The 21,237-nt window shown below is 36.3% G+C and overlaps 1 protein-coding gene across 6 annotated transcripts in view; it reads right to left on the bottom strand.

Moving 5' to 3' along the window:
- The window catches only part of dmd.1.L (dystrophin, gene 1 L homeolog), a 1,148,817-nt gene that overhangs the window by 403,254 nt on the left and 724,326 nt on the right, over positions 1 to 21,237 (bottom strand). For all 6 annotated transcript variants that reach the window (XM_018244936.2, XM_018244933.2, XM_041580924.1 and 3 more), the window contains one exon: positions 5,919 to 6,148. In XM_018244936.2, coding sequence (XP_018100425.1) covers positions 5,919 to 6,148 — 230 coding nt within the window. The remainder of the gene's footprint in view (positions 1 to 5,918; positions 6,149 to 21,237) is intronic.

The following is a 21,237-nucleotide window of genomic DNA, read 5'->3' as shown; positions in this document are numbered from 1 at the left end:
AAGCTGGCACTGTGTGCCGATGTTATCCTATATTCCAAATTGCTAGCATTTTCACCCTAGCCTCTGATCCTGGATGTGAGATATTTTTCAGCTGCATTAAATATAAACTATATAAAGCAGAACTGAGTTGTTTAAACATATCAACTAATGCCAGTGAATTCTTTTATATCAGAAGTGGTTAATGTTATCCAAAGCAATCAAAGTTGAATCATTACTTTTACTCTAGGCTGCTTAATTGTTATGCTGTTTAGGGGTATTTGTTCTAAATACACAATTCTAATTACTGAGCCAATGTTATGTTACATAATAAAGCTTTTTAAGATCTGCTTTGCTAGTGTTCCAGGCAGAAAACCATCTAACTCTTTCGAAACTTTAGGATACAGTGTCCTGTGTTTAGTCCTTGAGATCCAATTAACCTGACACAAATTACATTTAGGAAAGGCTCATTATATGAATTTGACGCAGTAGATCATGGACTTTCAGCAAAGCACCCGGAGGGTTTCTGTGGTCTAGATGTCAGCTTCTCAAACCTGTCCTCATCTCACACTTTCTACATATCCTCACAGCAGTGTATCATTAAGTGGATGGGAATTCTAACAAATTTGGTTTTGTAGTTAATGAACTAGTAGTTTAGATAGAACTGTGATCAGCTGGTTCAAAAACTGGCAGATCACTCAGTATTGCACATTACGTACAATGTATTTTGCCCACAATGTAGTGTTTGTACCAGAATTCCAGAGATTTGGGTCACCAGCAAAGTCTTGGGCTGTGACCAAGTCTCGGCTCTTGTAGAAGGTTTTTTTTTTTTAAATAATTCTTACTTTACCTAACTCTTTGCCAGAGTAATCTGGTTCTCAAGAATAGTAAGCTAGTTTGCTAACAGTTGGGGGTAGATTTATCAAAGAGTGAAGTTAGAGATCTCCACAGATCTCGGTAGGTTTTAGGTGGCGAAGTAGGGGGCCAAAGTTTTTTTTAAAGAGACAGTACTTCAACTTTAGAATGGTCGAATAGTCGAACGATTTTTAGTTAGAATCAGTCGATTCGAAGTTGAAGCCGTAGTCGAAGTAGCCAATTCGATGGTCGAAGTAGCCAAAAAGAACATTCAAAGTTTTTTTTATTCTATTCCTTCACTCGAGCTAAGTAAATGGGCCCCAATATGTCAACCTTAAGAGCCAGATTTATATCAAATATGAAATTAGAGTTTAACATAGAAAAACTCACCCACTTTCTATTAATTCACGCACTTGCTAACTCTGTGCTTACCCTCTCAAACCAAATTTTCTATTCACCACAAGATGCAGAACACAACCAGACCCTGGACACAATTGCTTTTTAAATGAGAATGTGAGTGCGGAAACAAGTTTGACTCCCAAGACAGCCAAACCCATATTACTAGAGTAAATAAAAGTGTTGTTTACAATAACAGACAGAGGGGTATATTTATCAAAAAGTAAAGTTAGAGATCGCTAAAATGAAATTCTACCACTCTCCATTCATTTCTATTGTATTTTGAAAGACATATTTATCAAAAGGTGAATTTTCACTTTCAACCATTGATAAATACTCTTTTAAAAATCCCATAGAAATAAATGGAGAGTGGCGGAATTTCAGAATTAATAGCTTTATATAGGAATACAGATAATACTATTAACATTTATTTCATATTTAACATTTGTCCCAAAACCCATCGGTGTATATTATATACTGTATTATAGATTTTCTACAACAGTAAATTTACTCTCTGGCACCAGCAAAATGTAGCATGTGGTTTCTGCACAAAAATTCCGAAAACGACTATTTTTCCATAGATTTCGGGGTTTTTTAGCGCAGAAACCATGAACATAAAAAAGGTCCATTTGGGCAATCGGAGTTGCTCGGATTTCTAACTTAGAAATACTCTGACCTTGATAAATAACCCCCTTATATTATTTCAGGTCATTGCACTTGTGACCTATGCCAGTTTTAAAAGGGCTAACATTCATGAGAACACAGTTTTCTTTTAAAAGTGACTTTAGTTGCTATACACTGTCAAGCCAAAAGGCAAGACTGAATAATGTTGCTATTCATGGGATTTTATTGTACTTATTAGAACAGAATGGTAAAAATCGTATTTTAACCAAAGCACATTTGGGAACTTCTATGAATGAAACACAGATATTTCCATTCAGGGTTTCAATACAGAGGCTAATATGACCCAAAGGGATCATTATTGTTTGCATCACTAGTCTAAAGTTGTCTAAATATAATTAAGGGGCAGATGATGCTGAGTGGTAGGGATAAACATGTAATAAAAGAGAATAACCACAGTTTTAAAGAATTATTTACATTTTGTTCTATATTTAAGTATTGCATGGTTAAGCAACATTTGGCTGTGAAAGGATCTAAGCTCAAAAGTCCACAGAATTATCATGTTACTGTTTTTATTTAATTCTGTCCCTTTAACATGGCATGCATGATGGTTAATCACTGTTATATCAGGACATTTTTCCACATGAAGTCAGTTTTTCTGGCCAAAGAGAAAACCTTCACTGGTAATGTAATATGAGTATATGTGCAGGCTTTCTAGAGGATCCTACAGTACTTCAGGCACAGTAAATATCTTGCCATCTATTTAGTAAATTAGAATCAAAGGTTACCTCTGGAAGGTCTCTCCTTCCAAAACCCATGCAAAGGACATTCTTTCATTCACCGTTTATTTGTCATAGCTCTCCCCGGTGACCTCAACCTAATGGACTGTGCTGATTTATCTCTTTCTAGCCTTCTAGTGGGTATCACTTTATACAGCTTCTGTCTTTATGCCAAGCCTTTTTTCTTGTGATGTAGCAATCTATCACTAATCCCATGGCTAATACACTGTCTGCCTTCATTTAATTCAGTTTAAAGGTTGAATGAAAAAGGAAATCAGTTTTTTTTTTATTTTGTTCTATGATTCACAACAGAGCATCTTAAGCAATATACTGTATTAAAGTAATTATACATACAATGCCAGCTGTTTGCTGACATGTATAACAGAATATTTTTAGTTGTTATGGCATTAACTTGTTACTAATATTTTTGGTTTTGGAGGTTTTGTAGAACCCTGTTTTGCCTTGGGTGGCAAGGACACAAATTACATGGTGATATAAATTAAGCTTCTGTAATTAGGCATTTTGAACATCAATGGGAATATCAGTGAGTGAAACTAGAGCTCACAACAGTCAGTCAAAGGGAATTTTGCCATTCTCTGTTCTCTATAAAAAGAATGAAAACTGAGACTACACCCTTTGATAACTATGTCCATAATAATCCCATAGAGTGTATAAATAGTGGCGGAATTTCACTTCCATGGACTGCAGTGAGTCTATAGTAGGATTGTGGTATTTAGGAGATCGGATATGTACAAAAAAACTTTAAAGGCAAAAGTATGACCTTTCCTGTACTGTAAGTTAAGTGGTGCTATGGGACAAGTGTTTTAGCTTTATTTATTTTTTGACAACACATGTGGGGCCGATTCACTAAGGGTCGAATATCGAGGGTTAATTAACCCTCGATATTCGACTAGGAATTAAAATTTTTAGCGCAGATAGTTCGATCGAACGATCGAAGGATAATTCCTTCGATCGAACGATAAAATCCTTTGAATCTAACGATTTCGAAGGATTTTAATCCAAAGATCGAAGGAATATCCTTCAATCAAAAAAAGTTAGCCAAGCCTATGGGGACCTTCCTCATAGGCTAACATTGACTTCGGTAGCTTTTAGATGGCGAACTAGGGGGTCGAAGTTTTTTTTAAAGAGACAGTACTTCGACTATCGAATGGTCGAATAGTCGAACGATTTTTACTTCGATTCGAAGTCGTAGTCGTAGTCGAAGGTCGAAGTAGCCCATTCGATGGTCGAAGTAGCCCAAAAAAACTTTACCTTCGAATCCTTCACTCGAAGTTAGTGAATCTGCCCCATGTGTGTATTGTTATTGAGAATACTAAACATTTCAATTTTAACTGGTTATATGTTACTGTATGGTATGGTACTGTTATTTAACATCAGTTATCAGTTATTACTTTCCAATCTGTGACAGTTTATTTTAAACCAGAGGTAAAAACTTTTGATAGCTTACCATGGGTGAGATTTAGGGACCTAGCTATTATGAAGTGGGACAATTACTTCCCCCATATGACAACTATTGCATACTCATAAATCTAAATAAGGAAAGTTTTTGACTGTTCTTTGGCCCAGCACAGAAATGAGATTTACTTGTGTAGTGTTTTTTTTTTTTCAAATTGAAAGCACTCCAAAAGTTTTACAGTAATCATTGCAGTCTTCATAAATATTCTGACACATCAGAAAATGAGAAGGGACTTTATGGGGCATATTTATTAAAAAGTGAAGTTAGAGATCGCCATAGTCCTCTAGAGTGAAATTCCGCCACATTCCATTAATTTCTATGGGATTTTGAAAGGCGTATTTATCAAAGGATGCACTTCACTTTCACCCATTGATAAATACTGATAAAAAATGTATATAAAAACCCATAGAAATGAATGGAGAATGTGTGGGATTTTACTCTAGACTGTGGTATGTTGATCTCTAACTTCACTTTTTGATAAATAAAGTGACTTGTGCACAAGGTGTTGCCACAGGGATTTGAACTAGGTTCAAAAATCATATCAGGGGTCAAAAGACATTTCAAAATAAAGATAATATAAACTTTAGGACAGTGGTCCCCAGCCTTTGGCTTAAAATGTTGCTTGCCAACCCCTTGGATGTTGCTTCCAGTGGCCTCAAAGCAGGTGCTTATTTTGAATCCTGGCTTGTAGGCAAGTTTTAGTTGCATAAAACCCAGGTATACTTCCAAACAGAGTCTCCTGTAGGCTGCAAGGCCACATAGGCGCTACCAAATAGCTAATCACAGCCCATATTTGGCAGCCACAGGAACTTTTTGTATGCTTGTGTTGATCCCAAACTCTTTTTATATTTGAATGTGGCTCATGGATAAAAAAAAAGTTGGGGACCTCTTATCTAGGACAACAACACCTCTACAAAGTGACATTTTACCATTGCAATAAACAATGTTCCTATTAAATATACTGCAATATGCTTACTGTACAATGCAGAAAGTAGCTTTTCTGTACCCACAAAATATGTATTTTTGAGGTACAGAAAAGCTAGACAAAAATAAGAGATCTTCTACAAACTAACTGTGTTGTCAAACCTTACAATCTGGGATCGAGTAGTGACTTTTGCAGTTCAAGTATGAGGTCCCAGGCAGTGAAATCATAACCCCTTGTGTCTGTTAGACCCAATAATATGTTTCCAAACTTTGAAACTATTGACCTGATGCCAGTTTAATACAAACACTTTGGGGCCGATTCACCAAGGGTCGAATATCGAGGGTTAATTAACCCTCGATATTCGACTGGGAATTAAAATCCTTCGACTTCGAATATCGAAGTCGAACGATTTTAGCGCCAATAGTTCGATCGAAGGAATAATCCTTCGATCGAATGTTTCGAAGGATTTTAATCCAACGATCGATGGATTATCCTTCGACCAATAAAACTTAGGCAAGCCTATGGGGACCTTCCCCATAGGCTAACATTGAGTTCGGTAGGTTTTAGATGGTCGAAGTTTTTTCTTAAAGAGACAGTACTTCGACTATCGAATAGTCGAATAGTCGAACGATTTTTAGTTCGAATCCTTCGATTCGAAGTCGTAGTCGAAGTCGAAGGTCGAAGCAGCCCATTCAATGGTCAAAGTAGCCCAAAAAACACTTCGAAATTCAAAGTTTTTTTACTTTGAATCCTTCACTCGAAGTTAGTGAATCGGCCCCTTTGTCTGAGTGTGGTCCTAAATCACTGGTATAGAATAAACATTTATCATCACATGCTCTCCTTCTGTTATATTGCCTCTGAGAAATGACTGAATTGACATGCCATCCACCTTTTGTTTGATGATCATCTCATTGATTTCCTCCACGTCACCCACTGTCACTATCTGCGACTTTAAGACGCGGTCTAACAGTGCAAGCCAATCAGTTAGCTCAGCGCAAGTCTTGTTGAATTCAGCCAAGGTGGGCACTTCCAAGAGAAGTGATGATGGCATATCTGCTGATGGGACAGTGCTTCCTGTTACCAATGTCTGAGTTAACACTGAGACAGTTTGGCCTCCACCTGGAAAGAAAAAAAAAAGTTTAACATAAATAAAATATATTTTGTTGTTGGTTTCAAGCAAGGAAAGCAATCTTATTCTGGGACCAGTTATAGTTTCAGTGCTGAGGGCAAATCTGAATTTTGGATTTGAAAAAGTCACAGACTTCAGATAGTATGCTAATGATCTGAATTGTTTTGGTTAGCTTTTTTTATACAAAATTGGACACAGTTAACATGGGCCAAATATCTATTGTGTTTAGTCCAACACTAGATGGCTAAAGATTTTCAGTCCAGGGCACCAGTACAGAACAGTGCTGTCTACCCATAAATGTAGAATATGTGCTAGTCAGTTAACAGGGCCATTAAATAAATATCAGAGCCATTTAATTCTTAATAAATAAATATAGTAATATATTTTCCCCATTATTGATTGGTTGTGCTATGATCCTGTTCATAGGGAACAGGATCCAAAAAATAGTGGTTTTTTTTACACAGCCTAAAAATATTTTTTTCCTATGTAGTAATCGAGTCTTACAAATCTGAGTAACATCAAGTTTGTTTTCTCACTTTTATTTTATGGATTGGGAGAAATGACAATTGCCATGTTGTTACAGTTTGTAATGGTTTCCAGTGACATTTTTTCTCTTTTCCATCTACAAATGTCAAAATGCAATTGTATGCAGACAGAATGGAAAGTACATAAACATAAGATTTAGTATAACTGTTTCTGGAGAATGGCATCAATCATTTTGGATGAAAGAGTGATTATTATATTTTATTTAGTGAAATGTATTTACTAGGTACAAATACAGAACACAGAATATTACTATGCATTTCTATTTATGTAAGAAAAGTGTGTTGTATTTACTTATTTACTGTATATAGCAAAAGTACAAAGAGTCTAAACAAAGTCAGGGTCTAATACAGAGGATGGAAATGGTGTAGGGACTGACTTTTTTTTTAAAGCAGTACCAAAAGTTTTGATTTGCAAATCACTGCATTTTATTGATTCTGTAAATCCCCGACAGAAAAATATTAGCAAATGAATACTTCTCATTCTTTTTTGGCACTGTATCTGTAAGGCTCAATGCTGTCACTGAATTCTATCACCCCATAGAGAACAATTAGATCCAACTGCTTAAGGCAGGCAAATCATTTCTGATAAACTGGCATGTACTGTATGAAAAAGCCAAGAGGCTGTGATAAACATGCCAATTCTTTAAAACATTTTCACTTTCTTCAATGTGGGACCATTTTTTTTTATCATACCGACTGGCCCAAGGAGTGCGTGCTTCTTCGCTTTCTTCATTTTTCAGGTAGTCAGAAAAGTTTCAAAATGTGTCCCTTGCTTTAATTAAATTAATCTACACATATACTGATGCTTTTATGAACCAATAAGCAGAATTGATACCCTAAGTAGGACCTTTGCAATATCTTGCATTGAATTTTATTACATTTTAGTATTTTTTTTTACCACCTTTCCTAATTGCAGGTTGTTCGTGTTATTCTTCTGTTTTTACAAATAAAAATAACAATACCGTGACTGCATACAGTATTTATTGACCTCTACATAAAAATACTCTACACTATTCTCCTTAAAATAGGTAAATTAATGCAGGTCTGTGCTGAAATATTAGACTCACATTAGTTTTTTCTTGTATCAGTAGGAGCAGAGCTGCTGAGATTTCAGCAGAGCCAAGCCATACATTTTTCATAACTATAAAGTAGAGTGTTAGAAGATATGATAGGTGAAGGAACTTTAGTGTCCTTAAAGAATGTAATTGTTCTATTTCCATTTGATCTTATCATGCTACATGTAGAATCTACATTGCTCGCACACTATTACTTGATTTTTATAGGCAGGGGTACTTTTGCCATGAGGCAAAGCAAAAAGTTTGATTCAGGTGCAACTTTAAAAGGGGTGGCAAAGAGACTCCCTTGGCAACTATGAGCAGAATTTCTTTAACTGTGAATTTTTGTGTAGAAGAGGGCAAATAAACTCTCTTTAATAGCAATGTCACTGTGTTTGCCCCCATGTGAGCTCAAGAGAAGTAAGTGTGGGGGGTTGAATTTAGACTAGTAGTGCCCCTGTTTGAAAATATTGAGATTTAAATGTATGTAGTTGCCACCTTTTTGTTGGATCCTTACTGGGCAAAACCGCATCAGCAGTTGGGTTTTTAATTAAGAAGCATTGTGAGGTTTATATACTTGTATACTACAGGCTAGGGGTCTCTTTTATTAATGGTCCAGACCTTATAACACTAAGGGGTATAAAATTGTACTTTGTACCCTTTATGATAAATAAACTCTTATGTGCTGTTGATAAAAATACTATCCTATGAGATAGATTGTTTATAAGTAGCAAGAGAGTACTGCTGCTAAATGATCCCCATTTATGCCGATGCTAAACACACAAACCATAGTTATATACTGGTTGGATTTTCTTGATATTTCATTTAGAATATTGCATTCTGAAATGTTGAGGTCTATTTACAAAATTTTGAGGTTGAGGGGAAAAAAACACGAGTGCCAAAAAAAACCCCTACAACAAACCTTGTGTGACTTTTTTCCATGAACGCTAGCTTAAGAAAAGAAAGTGATACGAGTATTTCAAAGAATATTCTTGATTCTATTTACATTCACATTTTTTGCCATGTTTATTTCTCAAATATTTAAAAAATCTAAAACTCGACTTTTAAAAAATTGCCCACTTAGTTCCCCTTAGGGGCCGATTCACTATGGGTCGAATATCGAGGGTTAATTAACCCTCGATATTCGACTAGGAACTAAAATCCTTCGACTTCGAATATCGAAGTCAAAGGATTTAGCGCAGATAGTACGATCGGACGATCGAAGGATTATTCCTTCGATCGAACGATTAAATCCTTCGAATCGAACGATTAAATCCTTCGAATCGAACGATTAAATCCTTCGAATCGAACGATTCGAAGGATTTAAATCCAACGATCGCAGGAATATCCTTCGATCAAAAAAAGTTAGCCAAGCCTATGGGGACCTTCCCCATAGGCTAACATTGATTTTGGTAGCTTTTAGATGCCGAACTAGGGGGTCGAAGTTTTTTTTAAAGAGACAGTACTTCGACTATCGAATGGTCGAATAGTCGAACGATTTTTAGTTCGAATCCTTCGATTCGTAGTCGTAGTCGAAGGTCAAAGTAGCCCATTCGATGGTCGAAGTAGCCCAAAAAAAACTTCGAAACTCAAAGTTTTTTTACTTCGAATCCTTCACTCGAAGTTAGTGAATCGGCCCCTTAGTTTATTAATATGAAATTGGACTTCCTTTTCCTGCTGTAATAGTGACTAGTGAAGAAATATCGAGCTGGAGCCTAATATTTATACTGCTCCAGTAGATGATTGTCATTTTGCATGATAAGGTATGCCTGAGGTTAGTGATGGGCGAATTTTCACAAAACAGGAATTTTGATGCCAACGGTAATTCTGATGCCAGCTTTGATTCCAAAGCACATTAAAGTCAATGGGCATCTATTAATTGTCGCCCATCACTACTTGAGGTGTTTGTTCATGTGTAGAAACATGTAAGCTGCCAGATAACTGTTTTTGCACTAATGTTGCATTCATAAAAATGTGGCAATAGGCGTGGCTTACGTAGCCACACTCCACTAATTATCAAGGGCATCTAAATATTTTTTGCCACATAGTTTAGCTGCTAAAGTAATAGTTGGGATAAATAGTCAGTTCTGCTTAAAAGGGATATATTTATATGGGATGTAAAAATCTTACAGGAGAAGTAACCCCTAAAAATTAATATGGCTAGAAATACCACGTTTTACAGTATATACTGTACTGCAGCAGCCTAAAGGTTGTATAACAGTAATGATTCAGGCTTTTTTAAGTTGTGGACAGGAGATCACCATGTTTGATTTTGAAGTGTCATTAACACACACATGCTCAATGTAGTCTGAGAAGCTGTGGAGGAGCTAAGCCTAGGGGTTATCATATACTGTATAAACAAGCAGAAAATGATGTTCACATATCACAGAAGCTGCTGCTACATGGTTGATTATTACTTTTGTGATGCCAGTTACACTGGTTTCAGAGCTGCCTTGCAATAAAAATCTTTAATTACTTATGATGACTGAATCTGTCCTGTTTTGATTCACCGAACAATATGCAATCTGCAAAACTCAGAAACGGGCAAAAAATTTTATACTCACAACTCCTTTGTCCAAATGCGTTATTGTCAATGGGTGTCCAATAATGATGTGCGACAATTTTTATGCACACAATTATTTTGTACAAATGCATCAAAGTCAATGGGGCAAATTCACTAACCTGCGGAGTTGCGCTAGCGCAGTCTTCGCCACACTTCGCCAGGCGAAGTTTCTTCAGGGCGCCGCTAATTCACTAAAATCTGAAGTTGCGCTCAGGGAGGCGAACGGTAGCGAAATTGCGCTAGCGTTAATTCGTCAAGGAAAGCGAAGTTACGCTAGCAATACCTGATTTGCATATGGCGCCAAGTTAAAGTACAATGGACGTATATGTAGCAACAAATACATTACACTATACAAGCCTGGGAAAGCTTCATAAAATAAAATAGAGTTGTTATATTGCCCTATACATGTGCCCACTGTATAGTTTAGGTGCCATATGTTAGGAAATGTAGGGGGGAAGGAGGGTACCCCCAAAAAAATTTACGATCTTTTTCAGCCTATCACCCTTAAAAAAGGAAAAGACGCCAGCGTTTTTTGGGACTTAGAAAAAATTTCAGCTTTTTTTGAAGCAATCCCTATCTACTCTATTGCACTTCGTCTGGTCTGAGGTGGCGAAGGCAAGTCTGGCGCAAGAGGTAACGTTCTGTAAAATACGCAAGTTAGTGAATTAGCGTAGTTACGTCCCTTCCCCATAGCGCAACTTCGCCATGCATAAGGGTGCGATGTAGTGCTAGAGTAGGTCCACTTCGCTAGCGAATTTACACCAGCACCCATTAGTAAATCGGCAAAGTAACGAAATGACATCACGCTGGCTAATTTGCGCTAGCGTTAGGTGATTTTCGCGAAAATATTCGCAGTTGGTGAAATGCAGAAATTCACTGCAAGTCCATGCCTGGCGAATAAATTCGCCCATCATTTTTAATTACTAATCTGTCTTGTTTCATGACATTTATATTGTAAATATACAGTATATTGTGAGTTGATGAATAAGCTTAGGTAACTTCAAGTCCAAACATAAGATAAAATCCAGGGCAATAAAAAGAAGCTTTATTATAGTGCGACAATTCCAAAGCAGCACAGTACCCCTTCGTTGGAGTTTAAAAGGGGTCTGGTAGTTCATCACTATAATAACATTTTTATTTTTTTGTAGTCCTGGGTCTAGTGTGCCTTATGAGTTCTGGCTGAGGCAGAGAAAACAAAACCAGCCAACATAGAAACACAAAATTATTACAATTTATGACCTTTACTGTGACAGAGAATAATACTGCCATTTAGGTGTGTGTCTGTAAAAAAAACTGAATGTTATTTCAGAACAAAGTATCTAGCTTAGCTAATTTTTCATGTGAAATATTAACATGTTTCTATTTAACTCCAGCAGAAATGTTAAATATTAAAATATAGTGGAACATGTAGTTAAGTTACATGATCCAGCTGACCTTCAATGAAAACATGTACACAAAATTACACAAATAGTGCCAAATTAATTCACATATTGTTCTCAGAAAACTTCCAACATCAAAGCAGAATGACTTGCTGCACAAGGTATTAACACCTTTGTTATGGAAATGTTAACACCCTACAATCTGTTTGCTGCCTCCTACTATTTACAGTCTGCAACAGTGTTCCCTGCAGATGGATTAAGTATACTCCATTGATAATTGTCCTTCAAGAAACTGCTAAAAAAAATTCAATAAAATGTTGATGTCAAACATTAAGCTGCAAATATATTGAAATATATGAATAAAAGGCTATTTGCTGTTAAACATTCTGCTCTTCCACCAAATTATGTTCAATCCCAAGCAAATAGTAGCAACAAAATAGTTCAACTCTAGGGGGTTATTTATCAAAGTCTGAATTTATCTCAATATTTTTTGTTACAAACGCTGATCAAATCCTCTCGGATTTTTTTACGATTATTTATTAATACATTTTCCCAAAAACCTGCTTTGTGGGAAAAAATAAAATCTTCATGTTTTTTCCAGATTTTTTCATCTGATTTTCACGACTTTCACAGAATTTTCACCTGAAAACTCAGAAAACTTAAGGGTATTACACGAAACCAATCGCTCATCAAAAAATCATTGGGACTTCTCCCATTGACTTATATGCAACCTCAACAGCGGATTTTCAGATTCAGACTTTTCCATCCTCAGGGTTTAATAAATTCCAAAAAATTTGTGATTTTTTTTAAAAATAAAATCTGACTTTTAAAAAATTACAAATTGTTTAGAATTTTTTGCAATTTTTGCAATTTGAGTTTAGTATATAACCCACTAGATCTATACATAGACAAATTTTGTATGGGCAAAATACTTTTTTGTTCCCTATACACGTATTTCAGTATTGCAATGTCAAATGGCTATGACTCGATTTGCAATCTGTAAATAATAGTATACTCAATTCTCCTCAGCTCCTTCCCCAACAAAATGTGGGACTCCTGCATTAGGCATGGCATGCAGCAAAGTTCTCATAAATCTCTGCATTGAGAAATAACTCTTGTATATTGTGCTTATGCCATACTTGCTTCATTAGGAACATTTGCTGTACTACCTAGTGAGATGATTGACCTTTCAATACTCTTTGGCATTCAACAATATGTTAGGTAGACATTTATTGAGAACCAAGAGCTGTGAGATGATGGCATTCTGCCTTAAAATGAGCAGATACATTTAAATGAATAAAATATTATTCACAAATCTGCAGACAACTCTGTCAACTGACTGATTTGTCCAATGGAAATTATGGATCAATTTACAATATATTACTATAAATCATTGTGTATATGATACATTAGTAATTGATTGATTTATATTACCAGTTATTGAAGTAGATACAGATTTCCAGTTCTGACATACTGTACTGTAAAGCTATGAAGGACAGTAATATTTTACAGTGTGTTAATTCTTGTGGAAATTAGAAGAAGAAATGTAGTTTCTGCCAAAAATAGAAGAGTTTCTATTAAGCCTAAATAGCATATTTTCAAAACATACTGTATAATAAAAATATAGTGAATATATGAATAACACATTTTCCCACAAACTCCATGAATAAAATCCATCAATTCTCTAAATCAGTTTTGTGTGGTTACCTGCTGCCCTTCCATTGCCTCTACAGTTTGGCTTAAATTTAGGAATGAGTTTTACACCTCATCTGCAAAATTTTATATTCATTCATGTTTAACAACATTCTGTTGATAAAACGTTATTTATTATTAAGTGCATACATCTTACCACGTATCTTTCACTATGTTTGTGGGTATTCTATACAAATGTTATATTTTATTGTATTGTTTTTGAAAAGGTTAAAGGAACAGTTCAGTATGAAAATAAAAACTAGGCAAATAGATAGGCTGTGCAAAATAAAAAAATGTTTCCAATATAGTTAGCCAAAAATGTAGGCTAGAAAAGATGGAGTGACCAGATGTCTAACAGAACAGAACACTAATTCCTGCTTTGCAGCTCTCTTGGTTTCCAGGCAGCTCTCTTGGTTACCAGGCAGTAACCAATCAGTGACTTGAGGGGGACACATGGGTCATAACTGTTGCTTTTGTATCTGAGCTGCATGCTGAGGATCAATTGCAAACTCACTAAACAGTTATGTCCCATGTGGCCCCCCTTCAAGTTGCTGACTAACTCAGAGTAAGAGAGCTGAAAAGCAGGAAGTTGTGTTCTGTTCTGTGAGGCTCACTCACTCCATCCTTTATAGATTACATTTTTGGCTAACTAACTATATTAGAAACATTTTTAATTTGCACAGCCTATCAATTTATTTTTACACAGAACTGATCTTTTAAGTTAATTAAATGAGTTTACATTAGTGATGGGCACATTTATTCGGCAGGCATGGATTTGGAGCAAATTTCCACATTTCACCGCTCGCGAATGCTTTCACAAAACTGCGGGGAAAATTCGCTGTGACAAAAAAAAATTTCCCGCACGTCAAAATTGTTGCGCATCAAAATTATTCTGACGCCCATTGACTTTAATGCATTTGGACAAAAGACTCGCACATATACAAATCGTCGCGTATGTCAAAATTGTTGCGTGTCAAAATTAATTTGACTTCAATGCATTTTGCAAATTTTTCGTCGTTTCACGAATGGGAGAGATTCCAGCGGCAATCCTTGCCTTTATGCCACCTGAGGCTGGCCTTCCATTGCCACCCCCACCCCTCCTCACGGCGCTCACCTTTTCAGCGCTGGAGGTGGTCGGGGACGGTGCACGTCGCTAGTGCAGAGAGCGCAATTGCGCTCTCTGCACTAAAAGAGCCGAATTTCCGGGTTGAAAACTGGAAATTTGGCTCTTAGTTACCAGGAGCGGCGCTGCCACCTGAGGCGAGTGGTTCAACTTGCCTCATTGGTGGAGCGCCCTTGACAGATTCACCCATCACTACTAGTTCACATGACTTAGATAATATTGTTTCTTCAGTTTATCTCCAGTCATGACACATTTAACACACAAAGTGGCTTCATCTGTACATGGGTAGATATAGCTGTGTCTGGAATGAGTTCCCAGGAGTGGTGTGGAGCCTGGAATCACAGAATTACAACAAACCTGCAAGAAGGGAAGAGATGAGGTCCCCTGCCCAGCTGAGGTGCTGCTGGTTGGAGACGACCAGAAAAAAGAAAAGGCAAAAAGCAGGCTCATTATTTGGAAAGGGGGAGAAATTGTGATAAAACAAAGTTTTAATCTGGAGGGAAAAAATGTCAACTACTATGTTGCTGCTTAGTTGCTCCTAACTGCTTCAGCAGCCCCCATTCTTTATAAATCGATCTCCACTGGGAGGACAAACAAAGCCAGGACCCTCTGTGGTACAATACACATAGTTGTCCCCAAGTCCCCCTGTAAGAGTTGTGCACTGTCTGGGTTCTACAAGCTGATTAAACTGGGCATGCTTACCAAATGGCACCCCATTGGCCCTGCAATATTAGCTGTGATTGGTGCTATCACAATTCAGGGCTGGATTGGTCCCTATTATGGCCCTCCTGGGATGTCATGTGATTGACCCCTTCTGGAAGCTACATTTGTGGTTAGCAGAAAGAATCAAAACCATCCAAGAAGTGTGTGTACACACTTCAACAAAAAATATCTTAAATCACTAGTTTTTTGGACTTTCCTAATATGAAAGCCCAATGCTAAAAATAAATTGTTTTAACGATTAAATCAACTACAGTAAGGTTGGTATTTGTAATTCTTAAAAATATAAATTTTGAAAGTGAACATTAAAAACTCCTAGTTTAGAAAATAAGTGCAGAAAAAAAAGTACATTCCTGACGGCATCATTAACTCAACAGAGACCTCCAGTTTCTTGGGAGCTATGGAATTATCAATACATATATAAATATTGTGAGCTGGTGTAAATCAGCTATATTATATTTATACACTGCAGGGAAGTGAAATATTCAGAGTGCAGATGTATGAATCATGTTGACAGCTTGGTTAAAGAACAGCCAGGCATCTGTCACATTAATTGAAAACATTCAATGAAAAAGTAACATTTTGCAGACTTTTTACATTCATCACAACACTGGAGAGCAAAGTCTTCAAATATATTTTAAAGTATATGTACAATTGGAATAAACAAGCAGGAGGTATTTAACCTTATTAAATATGGATTTTCACAAAAATTATTTTCTAACATACACTGTAATGTACTGTAAGAATGACAGGACAGTCACGACTACAGAGTTTTAAGGGATTAAAAGAGCAAAACATGGTCAGTTCAGTTCGAGTGAGGGATGTCCTGCTAGCTTTGCACCTGCTGGATGGTCACGACTCAGGAAAGATATTTTTATGCACTAGTTCATAGGCAGAACATGGCTATTTGTACTCCCCCATAAAAATCAGCAAAATAAGGTGCAAAAAAAAAGTTTTGGTGGCATTGGTTTCCCAGTCAGAATTTAACACTGCATTAAAAAAGCTGGACCTTCTTGCTACTAGGGGATGTTATTGAGTAAAATGGGTTCAGGGTTCTTCATATGTGTCAGTGCTCCCTACCTGGGGAGGGGTTAAATAGCCTATGTAATGTCATTAGTTTTCCCCTCCTCAGAAACTGACCAACAGCTGTTTACTGGGTTTATCTCCCCAAACAATTTGCTCAAGTCCTAGCCTACAGTATGTCCCAGATCAATTTCTACTTTTCTTTGTTTTTTTTATTTTTTGCAAATGATCAAAGTTATCATCACTCTGTAGCAAATAGATCCAATATAAAAATATAATTCAGTTGGTTTGTTTATAATTTGAGGAAGCTGCTGTTTATGACAGCTCCAGTCACATTTATAAAGACAAATACTTTGTTACAAGGAATATAATGAAAAACTGTAAGCTAGGATGGTCCTTTGTATATTGTATAACTGTTTCTGGTAATAATCTGAGAAGACAAGTTTGGAAAAGCTGTGCCATAGAAATATATACAGCATATGGCAGATACATGTGATTTAATTGTAGCAATACTGATATGGGATCCGTTATCCGCAAACCCATTATCCAGAAAGCTCAGAATTACTCCCATAGACTCCATTTTATCCAAATTTTAAAAATTATTTCAATTTTAATAATTTTTTTAATAATAAAACAGTACCTTGTACTTGATCCACAATAAGATATAATTCATCCTTATTGGAAGCAAAACAATCTATTTAGTTTAATAAATGTATCCATGATGTTTTAGTAGACTTAAGATATGAAGATCCAAATTATGGAAAGATCCATTGTCTGGAAAACCCCAGGTCCCCAGCAATCTGGATAACAGGTCCCATAACTGTATACTTAATTATACTCGTAGTTTCTAAAACCCCTTATATAAAATCTCTGTATTTGACCAAGTAGTCAATACCTGTTCACATTTCATATACTGCATTCCACAATACATTGATGTTCTCAGAACTGGAGATGGCAGAACAACCAAATATTATTCCATCAAAGAAACATAATGCTTCTGAAATATATAGAGTTACTGGTTTAAAGGAATGTAATCTTGGAAAATCCTTTCCTTCTAAAGGTTAGACTTGATAAATGTAAAACAATGACTCAGATTTGAGGGGATAATTATTATGTATGCATGTGGATGTGCAGCCTTTCATTATGATATGCAAAACTCCCTGTACACATGTCAAGGAATATGCCTGTTGTGAATACAAAATTGTATGTTCTTTCACCCATGACATAGGCTATTTTTGGCCTCTTAGCAGAAATCAGAAAGCAATATAGATGCACATGAAAACAGATGGTTACATGAAAAGACAGATGTTTTACATTTATTAATGTCCACCGTTATTTTAATGTATGCCCATCCTACTAAATGGCATTCATTTCATAATATGTGTGTTAGGCAAAAAACATGTATCTCATGTGTGCTTGTGGGTTTGATAAATGTGGGGCAGAACTCCAGCTGAGGATATTGAAACATGCCAATTATATGAGGAATTTTGAGATTTGGGCACAGCTAACACTACAGAAAAAATAGAGGCATCTGTCTTTAGTAGCCTTAAAGAGGAACTAACATCTAAAATAGACTAATGCTAGAAATGCTGTATTTTGTATACTAAACATAAACATGAATTTACTGCACCAAAAGCCTAATTAAACAAAAACGATTTATGTTTTCAAAGTTGGCTGCAGGGGGTCATCATCTTGTAACTTTGTTAAACCATCTTTGCAAGACCATGCACATGCTCAGTGTGGTCTGAGCTTATGTTGGGGAGGTTAAGCTTAGGGATCGTCATAAATTATCAAAACAGCACAAGTCAAATAATCTCTGCCATAAAAGCTGATACAGCAAGACTGATAAATAATCAGAATATTCAGACTGCACTGGTTCAGCAGATACAAATCTCTACACGGTCACAGGCTGCTTTACAGGGAAATAAAAAAAGCTGCTTACGTTTCGGGAAGTACGGTGGGGGGGGGGGGGCTGGGGGTCTCCCCCTGCTGTATTGTTTCCCTGCAGAACAGCTAAGGACCGTTTCCTATGCGCAGCAGTCAGAGCAATTAAAACAAATGGGGAATTTCACTGCATACAGTCAGGTTTATTATAAAAACGGTTAGCATTTTTTAATTAAAGTATATTGGAGATAGATTTCTTTTTCATTAAAGAAAGTAAAAATGCGATTTTACTTTTTTACCTTTACATCCCCTTTAAAATGCCTTTACCATCATGGTGCACATGAAAATGATTTATAGGTATAGGGCCTGGATATGGTTACTTGCAGTTGAAGGATTTTGTAAAATACACTTTAGTGTGCAGAGAGTAGATTGATTTTTAAAGGAACAGTTCAGTGTGAAAGTAAAAACTGTGTAAATAGATAGGCTGCACAAGATAAAAAATGTTTCAAATATAGTTAGTTAGCCAAAAATGTAATGTATAAAGGCTGGAATAACTGGATGTCTAAGATAATATCCAGAATTCTACTTCCTGCTTTTCAGCTCTATAATTCTGAGCTAGTCAGTGACTTGCAGGGGGGGGGGCATATCTGACATAACTGTTCAGTGAGTTTGTATTGATCCTCAGCATTCAGCTCAGATTCAAAAGCAACAGATATGACCTATGTGTCCCCCCCCCTCAAGTCCCTGATTGGTTACTGATTGGTCACGAGGGTAAACAGTCAGAGAGCTGAAAAGCAGGAAGTAGTGTTCTGCCTATTATGTCAGACATCCAGTCACTCCAGCCTTTATACATTACATTTTTGCCTAACTAACTATATTAGAAACATTTTTTTTATTTCGCACAGCCTATCTATTTACCCAGTTTTTATTTTTACACTGAACAATTCCTTTAATCTGCAAAATGTGTCCTCTAATGGCTGAAATAAAAAACTTAAATTTGCTGGTTTTCTGTGTTAAAATGGGACTGATGATTGATTTTTCATTGGTGCTTTCCTTAAAGACTATACTCCCACAGCCTGAAACATTTTAGATTTAGAGTCGCCATGTTGTTATTTTAGATCTTATGGGTAATATGAACATTGCTAAACCTAGTGCTCATGTAATGTGATTACTTCAAAAACCTTATGAATTTGTGTGTTACCATCCTTGAAATGCATATGAAATGGGATTAATGTCAGCCAATCTTTGAATATTTATCTTATCAGCAAACAATTGAATTGAATCTTCTTGAATTGTGTATTTACAGGTATGCTGTTTTTTATGTATGGAACATGTATGTATTCGATCATCGAATTGGAATACTTCGACTTGGAATATCGAAAGTCAAAGTTTTTTTTACATCGAATTTGCCCATTTGCGGTTGAAGTAAAATCGCTTGATCGAACAATGAAATCCTTCGAATCAAAGTATTTCATCCATCGATCGAACGATTTTTCTTTGACTTCCAAAAACTTAGAAAAATGCTCTACAAGGTCCTCATAGGCTAACATAGCACTTCGGCAGGTTTAATTTGGTGAAGTATTGAAGTCAAAGTTTTTTTAAAGAGACAGTACTACGATTAACGAATGGTCAAATATTTGAACGATTTTACTTCGAATCGAAGTCGTAGTATCCTATTCGATGGTCGTAGTATCCAAAAAAATTACTTTGAATTTTGAATTTTTTTACTTCGAAAATTCCCTCGAATTCACTTCGACCCTTGATAAATCTGCTCCCTAATGTCAACTATTCTATTGTTGTAGTTATGTTGTTTTCGTAATATTATGACCATGCATTGATGTGGCTGATGTGAGTACCGAGTTGGTGCTGGGATTGAGTGGAAATATAAATGCAGTTGAATGGAATGATGCTACTTTGATGCATTGTGAGTTTAAAGGTGTTTGAAATTTTTTTCATATTTTTACAGTCCAGTACTTCAGCTACAATTATGTGCAATTTAAATAGGAACTGACTTGGACTTTTGATAAAGTTTTTTTTACTGTGTGTGGGAACATGAATGAAGAGCCTCATTGTTTCTGGCTTCTTGTAATAGAATTATTTTGATAAACTGTTTAATTTATACCCGAGGGAGGTCTCTATCCTCTTTTAGGGCAAATTTAAAGTGTTCCTAATTCTGCATAAGTGTGCTGCTTGCATACTGTGCATTATGCAATTGCCAATTTATTGCTTAATACAACCTGTCCGATGGTTTGGTAAACAATAAATATCCATTCAAAAAAAAAAAAAGTTAATAAGGGTTTTTATTTACTGCTGGTAGCAAATAGCATTTTTTTTTTCTCCTTTCCCTCTTTCTTCTAATTAAGGGGGAGGGGTTAATCAGGTAAATTCTGAACAGGCTTTGAGTGCTCTGGTTGAAACCTTACATTTGTGAAGGCAAAGCGAGTGTGGGAGCTGCTTAGCGAGTGTTGCATGTGATCGAAGTGTTGCATGTGAATTAAGTGTTAAGCAGCGTTAAAAACCTTAAGGCGTTGGTGTTTGCTGTGCATGCTGGGAGTGCTGGGTGCAAGGAGGGAGTAAGTGCAAATAACTGACTGCTGTGTGTTATGTGAGTTATCTGACTGAGACAAACAGCTTTTTCTTTTCTCTCTTTGGGGTAAACTAGTTGATACATTAAGTGCATTTACTTTCTTTTTGTGTTTTAGCTTTAGAGGTCTAAGGGGAACATAAAAAAAAAAAAAAAAAAGTTAATAAGGGTTTTTATTTACTGCTGGTAGCAAATAGCATTTTTTTTTTCTCCTTTCCCTCTTTCTTCTAATTAAGGGGGAGGGGTTAATCAGGTAAATTCTGAACAGGCTTTGAGTGCTCTGGTTGAAACCTTACACTTGTGAAGGCAAAGCGAGTGTGGGAGCTGCTTAGCGAGTGTTGCATGTGATCGAAGTGTTGCATGTGAATTAAGTGTTAAGCAGCGTTAAAAACCTTAAGGCGTTTAAAACTGAAAAGGTGTTGGTGAGGAATTACATTTGGGAGACTGTAAGTACCCAGTGTAAATATGAGTGGGTTTGCTGGTATTACTCAGTGTGTGTCTTGTCACATGT

The sequence above is a fragment of the Xenopus laevis genome, chromosome 2L (assembly GCF_017654675.1).
Source record: "Xenopus laevis strain J_2021 chromosome 2L, Xenopus_laevis_v10.1, whole genome shotgun sequence".
In the NCBI taxonomy this organism is placed as follows: domain Eukaryota; kingdom Metazoa; phylum Chordata; class Amphibia; order Anura; family Pipidae; genus Xenopus; species Xenopus laevis.
Note: the sequence above shows the minus strand (reverse complement) of the source record. Positions and strands in the feature narration are given on the sequence as shown.